Source organism: Plectropomus leopardus, chromosome 16 (assembly GCF_008729295.1).
Source record: "Plectropomus leopardus isolate mb chromosome 16, YSFRI_Pleo_2.0, whole genome shotgun sequence".
In the NCBI taxonomy this organism is placed as follows: Eukaryota; Metazoa; Chordata; class Actinopteri; order Perciformes; family Serranidae; genus Plectropomus; species Plectropomus leopardus.
The window spans coordinates 14,472,188-14,482,321 of NC_056478.1; the positions used below are offsets into that span (position 1 = coordinate 14,472,188).

Below are 10,134 nucleotides of genomic sequence, written 5' to 3' on the forward strand. Positions count from 1 at the left end.
TTTACAGGTGTAAATCTCCAGATCTGTTTCGTTGGAGTAGAAGAGACCTCTGCCAACAGGTCAGCTCATGGTTAAAACCTCCCTGGATCAGAAATAAGGTGAGCACACAATAAGTTATCAAAGGAAAAAAAGGGAGCACACATTTGCAATTGCTGGAAAAGCAGGCCTTCTGCAATGTGCCAAACGTGGTAGGAGAAACACTGATTTTTAATGTGAAACTTCTTTATTCAGTAGTTTTACTTGTTTAAATCAATTGGTCTGTTTGTTTTGGAGAGGAAGTGACCTATACCCACAGTTTCTTTAAAACAAATAGACTGTAGGCAAATGTACTCATTTCTAGTTGATTATTTTTTTTTACACTAGACATATCTTCATCCCTCCTACACGCTGTTCTCCAAGCACGTCGCTGCTATTCAACACCAGGCAAAAAGAGTGGTGTGTGGTCACAAGGTCTCAGAGCTACAGGGTCAGGAGAGATGTATGTGGGCATGGAGGGGTCTTGACTTGCCTCAGCTAACCTGATTGCTGTGTCCAGTCATGCTCTGTAATCTAATATGTGAGCACAGGGAGACAATGCAATAGCCAACTCAGTCCATTTAACCATGCTGTGAACTCCCAGTCATGCCAAGAATACCAGGACGAAGCAGCGTTAGCTAGATAATGGTAGACATGAGCTGTTTTCTTCTCCCATGACCCAGAACCTTGAACAGGGCAGTTCAGCATGTTCTGATTTTAGTTTTTATCAATTTGTGACTTAACAAGCACAAAGGGGTTCGTGCTACAGAGAGTGACTGAGATTAACTCTTAAGGTCAAAAATGCTTCTGGCATATCAAAAATGTGACCTGATGAGACAAAAAATGTCAACCGAGCCCTGATAACGAGGAGATAATGCAGGAATGTTATGAGGCAGCTTCTTATGTGGTTATTCATCCCTTAAAAGGTGGATGACTCAAAATAACAACATATAAAAGCCTCAGCCACACTAGAAATATGTCCCATCATCTGACCAGCCTGCCGTTAAGAAGAGCAATAGCAATCATAGTTGAATTTAAGAGAATTGAGTTGTTTTGGCAGTGTGAAACGGCAAAATCCTGTGGCGAAAACCAGTTCCTCCCACTAGTGCACTGCGATAAAAACCACATCCGTTTATCCTGTGGTCAGAGCTGCATTTACTCAGCTGTGCAGCCAGCTGCTGTAACAGACTTCACAAAACATTTGGTCCATCTCTACTACTGACTGTTCAAGACAGTAGGAGTCTGATGCTCCACACATCATGTTTTGACTTATTATTATACATGCAGTCTGTGGGGTGTCAGCCTCTTCGTTTGTTAAACAGACATAGGCTTTGCACTGCCACCTAGTGGTTCTCAGTATGAAGTCCAAATGGTGCATTGAGAGAAAAACAGTGTTGGTAAGTAAAATGTAAACAAAAATGTATTTACAGAATGTAAAGAGAATGTGCTTTATTTAAAAATTTGAAAATATTAAAAATAGATTACTCCAGCTTCATTTGAGACAGGTGAAGATCATAATTCATAAACTAATAACTCTAACTATCGTGGACCCAGTAGATTTAATTTAAGTCAGTCACCCATGCCTAATAGGTTTCATGTCTATTAATCAAGTCCTGTGTGAAACACAAAAACACTTTATTCCCTCGTCATTAGTTTTGTTTCTAAAAATGTCACAGAGGCCATTTGAGAGAGAGAGAGAGGGGAAAACAGGCTTCCAGGAACCAAGGGGAGTCTTGTGGTTTAACCAGCTGTAGCATCAAAGCCCGCACACAGAGAGGTCTTTCAGGGAACCTCATGCTTCCCAGGAAAGGTCATCTTGATTTAGGCTGTTCCTGAATTTTTGCGTCTCTCTAAGAAGCTGCAGGTTGTTGTAAGTGGTTCCACCTTTCTTTCCTTTTTTTTTGGCCTTAACAGGAGAGGGAGCAGGTGGCTTGATCCCACGCAACTGCTTGGCTGTGTGTTCCTCAGCACATTGCTGGCTCTGGGTCAACTTTTGGATCTGTGCAGGAGCCAAAGACAGAAAACATTAGGAATAGAGATCAGCTGAAACTACAAAGTTCTGTGTTTTTCTTTCAGTCTGGATTCTATTTTCTCATGTTTTTGTTTGTAAGTGACTTCCAGGAACAATAACTTTTGAAATTGGTCCAGTATTGAGCCAGAGATCTGCAGCCGGCAGAAGCAAAACAAGTTGCCATGTTACATTTATCGGCAATTGCACATTGTGAATGTACGTCCAGTAAAAGTGCTTTTTTCTGCCGATGACAGGCTCAGATTGTTATTGTAAGTGCATAACAACAAATATATATATATATATATGTGAGAGTAAGATTATTTTTGTGTAACCAGAAACAGCCCCAAATCATTATCACCAAAACCACCAGACTCCATTTAAATAAACAGTGATTTTGTGATCATAAAGCAGGCTTCATTCAGAGTCGACCGAAACAAAAGAAAACTACAAATACCTTCATGGTTTGTCTTTCCACTGTTCCAACAATCACCAACTCTGGTTTGGTTGTAATTAACCCTCAATTCACCCAGTTAGACTTGGAAATACACTGGCGCTTTACACGTTAAAATTACTGTTTATTTACATAGAGCCTGGTGTGTGTGGCGATAGTGATTTTTGGGGCTGTTTCTGGTTAAACAAAAAGGATCCTGCTCTTTAACAAAAAGGTCTTTCTCTGTAGGGATCCTTTCCATAAAGTTCTCAGACAATTAGAACAATGACCTGAGTTAGTCAGTGGAAAAAACAAGCACTTTTAGTGAATTAATGCTGGACAAATGCTCCAAGTGGTTACACTGCAGCCAGATTCACCCTTGCCGACTACAAGCTCCAGCTCAACACTGGAACAGTTTCAAAAATTGTTATCTCCATTAGTCACTTAGAACAAAAACATGGGTTCAGGCTGAAAAAATACCCTTTAAATTACTGTCTGTATAGACCACTTTTACATGTTTACAAAGTACCTTAACAACATAACTAAATGTGCAATTAACCATCTTTACAAATGAGCCCCTGGATTTTTGTGGTCATTCACTTACTGTCTGCTGGTGTTTGCGGAGCTTGGTGATCTGGGCTGCCTTCTCCTCCATCCTTCCAACCAGCCTCTCCAGTTCACTCTGCAGATCCTGCCTCTGCTCGCGATCTTGGGTTGCATCTATCTGATGCACCAACTCCTGATGCTCACTGACCAAAAAAAGTGCAAGCAACAATGCAGACACAGATTACTAAATGTGCAAAAGAAAAACTAAAACAAAACAATTAAATAAAAGCTTACTCACAAGCTCATTTGTCCTAGCTCATCCTGTAGAGCCAGGAGCAGGTCAGACAGTGAGCTCAGTGACTGATCTGCTGGTTCAGGCTCCCTGTCAGGCTTGTGACAAGTGTTGGAAGACGGAGCTAAGGCCTTTTGGAGGCTTTTCTTGGCTGCACAACCAGATCTGTTGATTGCGCTCACTCGTTCACACAGCTGGGGCTGATGGTGCTTCATCATGTGAAGTATACTTTGTATGTTGGCATGAACTGAATGGCTCGGGCTTGTTGACTGTGAAATGTGGGGGTAATCAAAATAAGTCAAAACAGGGAAATAGTTAACAATAATACATTATTTATGGAGTTAGCTCTGACTTACCGTCCCTGCAACAAAGGGGAATTTTTTGTGCCTTGGGCCACTTGGTGATGCCAGCTCATTCTGTCTGGGGGTTTTCTAAGTAGAAGACAGCTGTTATCACTACTGTGCAAACACATTTTCTCTCATCAACTTAATACAGGCAGTTATTTTACTTTATCAGTAAGAATAGTACCTTAGTAGTCTTTTTTGTTTTCCTCTTTGGCTGTATTTCTTCAGTAGTTGGCACAGACAATCGAAGGTTGATGTCCATCTCCTTCTGCAGCTGTCGATATGTGACAATAATAGCACGGTTAAAGTTGGTTTTGTATTTCTTTTCAATATTATTTGCTGGCATCACAAGACAGTGAGTTTTGTGTAACTTAAAATCCTCAAGAGATTGTTTATTAGTAATTTAATCATCATTTAAAATCATTACTTATGTTTTTGACCGAAGTCAACTGATTGCTGGGTACATTTGACTTTTCAACCCTAGCCCCCCACCTTGATGTCTTATTCTCGGCGTTAAGTATGCTCTATGGCAAAATTTCAGATGGATGCACTGGTGATTTGGGTTTTTCTAAGCACTCGTAACATTGTTCCAGATCGTATCCCAGTTTAATTCTTGTCCCAATTCAGACATATCCCTATCCCATACTTTCATTCCTGAGGTAGGGACATATTTTTGGGAAATTAATTTACCATATATGTATGACACTATCTGTTTTGGTTCACTCTTTAGCCAACCTAAGACAGGATGGTCTTTCAGATCTGATCCCCAGGGAATCATTACTTATTTTTAAATCATTTATTGTAAAATATTTCCATGCTGGGGTCAGGAGAGTTAAAAAATGAAGCAAAAACGTGGAATCTTGTGTAACTGTTGAGCTGATCCAAATATTGAATTGTGTGCGGACTAACCTTGTCTGCTTTTTCCTGCACAAGTTTCCGCTCATGCTCTTCTTTCATTAGTTTTTGCTCCAGTATGGCGAGCTTTGTCTGAAAGCAAAATAACATTCTTATCTTATTATTTAGCTAGTGATGATTAGTGTTCAGACTCATAAACTGTATAAATTGTAAAACCGTGCTTTACCTCCGCCAGAGTTTGGGTCCTACTCAATTTGAGACACTCTGATTCAAGTTTCTCCAGCTTCTCCCGCTGGGATTGGGTATTTGAGGTGCTTGGTTGCTGGTTCTGCAGTGAAGCCTGTAAAGATAGTATATAGTATATTTAGTTACATGTATTTATGCCACTTACAGTACATCCAGAAATGCTAGTAGCTAATGTATTTTTTTTTAAACTATATGTATTTATAGTTTCACAGGGTGTACTTTTAAATTAAGCTTTGTTAAATAATTGTGTTTCTTTCAGTTTGTAGCCTTTTGTTCTACCTGGTTCTCCATGAGGGCATTCCTCTCCTTCTTAGCATTTTCAACCATCTTCCTCATGTAGTCCAGCTGCTTCTCAAGGACCTTACAGCGAGCCTCTGCGGACTGCAGCTTTGAGTCCAGCTCTGTTGGCATAAACACAGACATTATTATTAGAAAATATCTACATTAAATTATTTGCATTTACAACTCCTTCTTCCTTTGCAGCCTCCATCACGTACCTTTCCTGCCAGAGTTGTCTGTCTCAGGCAGATTGGCTGCTGGTTGACTGGCCGCCGTATAAGATGCTGTGACTTGTTGATGCCTCTGGGCATCATGGGAGAACTGATGAAAGCTCTTCTCTGCTTGCTTTCTTTCAAGCTCCAAACGCCTGATTTTCTCCTGGAGGGTCTTCAGTGCATCAACAACAGCTGAGGGGGAGTTAACAAGAACAGAAAGGTGTATCTGGTTGTTGCAGCTGGTGGTGAACGGAACAAAAATGCCATAACAAAAACACTCGGTGAGACAAGAAACTTGACATAATGTCTGTGCCGTACCTGTGCTGTCAATATGTGGTTTGGTCTGAGACACTTGCAAGCTGGTCATCTGTGGGTCCAAGCTGCTGGATGAGTGGGGAGGGAAATCCAGCTGTCTTGCTATCGGAAATATCCTGTCTGGAGGCTGGTAATAGCTCCCAATGTAACTGTTTTTGGAGGGTGAGTCTAAAGTCTACAGACAAGAGGTTGCAACTAATGATTTTCATTTTCTATTTCTTGTTCAGTCCATAAAATCAAAGACAGTATGATAAAATAACGTTCAAAAAATCCCCACAACCCATGGTTAGGTTTTCAAATGGGTTGTCTGTTTAGATTATTACTAATAAAAATACTAATATAGCAAACATATTCAGTTTACAACTGTCACATTTGTGGAGCTGGACCCAGATAAGTTCAGCACATTTCCTGTGTAAAATACTTCGGTTAAATGACTGACTGATTGAAATGGATAGGTATGTACCAACTGGATCAGAAGGATCAATGCTTTTTTTTAATTAACTGTTGGGGGCGCCCAGTAGCTCAGTTGGTCGAGCATGTGCCCCATGTACAGAGGCTAAGTCTTTGCTGCAGTTGCCACAGGTTTGATTCTGGCCTCTGCCCTTAGCTGCATGTCATCCCCTCTCTCTCCCCCTTTCACGCTTAGTCTTACCTATCAATTAATGGCTAAAAAGCCCCCCCAAAATAATCTTTGATTATGCATTTTTATTTTCTACACGTATACTTGTGAGATTTTGATTTTTTTTTTTTGGCAACTAAATGTATTGATATTTTGATTGCTTGTATTTTAGTATTAATATGTTTTCTGGGTGTGGGGTTTATATAAGCCAGTATAGGTTTCTACCACACCCTCACACGTACTTTGTATGTTTTATCCGCATCGTGCTTTGTATTATATGAATCAAATAAACCGTAAATTAAATTATCCAGGTAAATACAAGTATGTGACGATCGACTACAACCAATTCATTGATCGACCAATACTCTAAGCACTGTTACATTACCCCAGAGCACCAGCTGCCTGCAACAATAACGCTTTTTCCAAACAGTCCCACTGATATGCTCCTACAGGCGTTAACGTTAACGTATGCAAGCAAAAACGAGCCGTCTTGTTTACAAATAATGCTAAGATTATTTGTTATCTTGGCATAAAACAGTAACGCCCCTTGCAACCGTTCTCGTGTAAGTTAAGACGGATAAACGTACGCAACAAACCCAGCAGAAAGGCTCCGTCGGATAACCTAGCAGCTAACAACAACTGAGCGAACGTAAACAAGAATAAAGCTAATGTGTTAGCCACATTCGCAGCTAACTAACGGCGGATTTGTCAACGTTACCTGATCGTGATAAGTCTCCATGCTGTGGCATTGAGGTCGATACTCGTTTCGAAACACGTATGTTAATACCTGATATTCCCAGACTTGTGTTTTTAAGTAGCTAACTGACTTCTTCTGATACCACCAGGAAGTCCGGACTTTTTAAATTTCCCTCCTCTTTGCCGCTGTCATCACAGTGGTTCCGCCTGCGCATGTTTCCTCCTCCGTCTCCCAACAGTGTAAAGACTGTTGTACATCTCATACTGGTTTTGTCTCCATCTGGCACTTTAATATAATTAAAATTAAAGGTAAAACATAAATTGATCAGAATTGTACCCCGTTAAAACAACCTGGACCTCCCCTATCCAAAACTGGTAAGATATCATTTATGACATCTTTTTAATGGAAGAATAACAACCTTCTCAATGAAACTAAAGGAAATAAAATTTAAGGAAACTTGGAAGAACTGTAAAATGTAACCCACAGTTCCCCAAAACACCCATCCTTTGTTTGAATTAGTTTATGAAATCTTTATTTCTAACTTTACAAACTAGTTTTATACATTGTATTGTAATATATGGCACACAGTTTATATTTTACACACTTCACACACTCAGCACATTATACATATTCAGAATTTTAAATATTTACCTACTTATTGCTTTTTTGTAATCCTTACTGTATTTCTATTTTATGTTTCATATTTTTACATACTTTTTGCAGGGACTTATTAATATGTTCTATAATTTTCTATGCTTGGCATCCGAGCAACTGTAACCCATACAAACGACACGAGTGAGTGTTCACAGGAGAGATATGGCCTTGATTTTTGTATGTGATTTAAGATAGAACCCCTTATGAAAATAGCCACCTGCAGCCAAAGGCAACATCTTTGCAGTGTGGCAGGTGTGCTGCACTCAGAAAAAGCACATATTTTCTGCAGAATATGGCTTGGCATTTCTGTTTCCTCCGCAGATTTGTACATCTACATCCCCACGGTACTTTATTTCAATTTTCAATGCCATGAAATACAGCCCTTTTCATTCATTTGATACATAAAATAGCACAAAATTGCTGCACTGATACAAAACAAAGAGAGAGATAAAAAATAAATAGGAAAATCTAAACAAAAATGCCCATTTTTGTTACCAAATGGTAATCTACACAAAACTGAGTAACTGCAATAAACATAAAATATGATCATTTTGTTTCAACTTTAATTTTATTATCAAAAATAAAATTTAAAAACATACAGGCCTGGACATTGCTTTGTTCACAGAAATTCTTACTGTCCATACCTCAGTAAGAAAATTAATCCTAAAAATAAATAAATCCTACATTTCTGGACTTCTACTCACAAATGCATTTGAAACAAAAGCAAACTTTAGGCTTATTACTCTTTATCGAAATATAATTATTTTGCCTGGAATTGCAAAATCCTTGCATAGCCAAGGAAAATCATGAAAAAAGAGTGTTTTAAAAATGATTTTCTAAGGTGGATAAGATGTTTTGGAGTAAACAAGTTTGTGTAATCCTTGCTTAAAATGTGACACAGTTAAACACTATAATGTACTTCAGGAGAAAGAGCCCCTGCTCCCTGTGAAACTAATGGAGAAGAACTCCAGCAAACCTGCTCCACTAGAGCCTCCCTCAACCCCTTGTGAACCTCAACCCCAGACTCCTCCAGCAGACAGTCAGAAGGTGGCTTTCAAACTTGGAGACAGTGGTGAGAAATTAATATTTTTATATTTTTTAATTTTTTAAATCCTTTATTGTGAAATGCTGTGATAACCGAAGAAATGAAGGCAAGTGCAGGGACATATAAACAGGAAAGAAATGAGATTTATAAAGTGACACAAAGACATAAAATAAAACTACTGACAAGAGTAGAACATTGAGAAAACAGAATTAAATAAAAACAAAAATTAAAAAGGGAATAAAAGCAGCTTTCAACTTGATAGGTATGCAGGACAAGAGGCAAATCAAGACATTAATAGTGTGAAAGGTTTGTTGTTGTTTTTCACTCAAGGTCTTTTTAATGGTATGTAAAATCATGTAAAATAAAAAAAAATCCCAGATACAGGTGGAAAAATAGAACATACCCCTCCCTCAACAGAATCAGCCACACAAAAATGACTAGAATATAAACAAATTCAGTGTTAAAAAAATTGTAAGTGTGATGCAAAATAAATTGAATTAGAACAGTGTAATAGACAACAATAACAATTAACTATATTTTTAATAATAATGCTGTTTTTGGAAAATAGCATTTTTGCTAGAAGCTGGTAGATGGAATTCTTGATGAAGCTTCGCTCCGTCTCTAATCCAGCTGCAATCTGTTGCTTATGTTTTTATCAGGGGCAGATTTAGTGATTTGAGAGCTAGTCCCTAGTCTACCTGCCTTGCTTTGATTTTACCCACTCTCTGGGAGTGATGGTGGGCTGTAGAATAAGTTATGCTGTTTTTTACACACAACATACCAAGCTGCCCCGGTATAACATAAAGTAAGCCTACAGTTATTGCGCTTTGGTCAAGGCATAATTTACATGTAGTTCAATAAGGGCAGTTTGACATTAACTCTGTTTTTCAGTGCATGTCTGTGTTTGAATCATACAATTTTATTTGTTGTTGTAACACTTGAAAAAATTAAGATTTATTTTTAATGAAAACTGCTTTTACACAAAATGAGCCAGGCTATGCCATGCTTTTGGAAATATTTCTGCATGGCACATTAGCGCGCAGAGTGCCACCACCAAAAACATTTTTTTCACTTCCTTTTAAATCTCACTCCAAACTTTTTTGAAAAGTTGGCGGCCCTGGATTATTTAAGATTTTGATATTGATGGTTGTGTGCTAATATTGATTAACTGGCATTAATCGTTTCTGTGTGTTGTATAGCAGTGTAGCAAAATGCAAATTAGGTTATATACAAAACGATTGAAATGGAAATGTTCAACATCTCTGTCTTCTTAGGTACTGTCTCAATAATTTCTGATAAACAAGAGAAAGGGGGGCTGCTGCCCGCTAAATGCATGACGGGAGTTGTAGTTCGTGAGAGCTACCCTTTAGAACACACAGCGAACGAAGAGAATTCAACTCCCATAAAACCTTCCCCCTCGCGCTTGGCAACTCCTTACCAACCAATCAGCTATCAGCATCCACACGATACCGCCCCCAGAATGCCCACAGGCTCTTCTGACTGGCCGCTTTATTCTGCCAATCAAATGTTTACCCTTAAGTTGTTACCTCCTCTCCTTTCTACCCAGGGAC

At 38.8% G+C, this 10,134-nt stretch overlaps 1 protein-coding gene across 1 annotated transcript; it reads right to left on the reverse strand.

Annotated features, from left to right (window-relative positions):
* Positions 1-1,438: 1,438 nt before the first annotated feature.
* On the reverse strand, positions 1,439-7,028 carry cep57l1 (centrosomal protein 57, like 1). Its single transcript, XM_042503505.1, has 11 exons — positions 6,886-7,028; positions 5,552-5,723; positions 5,237-5,425; positions 5,019-5,140; positions 4,720-4,833; positions 4,548-4,625; positions 3,823-3,912; positions 3,651-3,725; positions 3,301-3,563; positions 3,061-3,205; positions 1,439-2,014 (listed from the first exon to the last, which is right to left on the reverse strand). The coding sequence occupies exons 1-11, from the start codon at positions 6,904-6,906 to the stop codon at positions 1,808-1,810; spliced, it is 1,476 nt and encodes a 491-aa protein (XP_042359439.1). The 5' UTR covers positions 6,907-7,028; the 3' UTR covers positions 1,439-1,807.
* Positions 7,029-10,134: the final 3,106 nt, after the last annotated feature.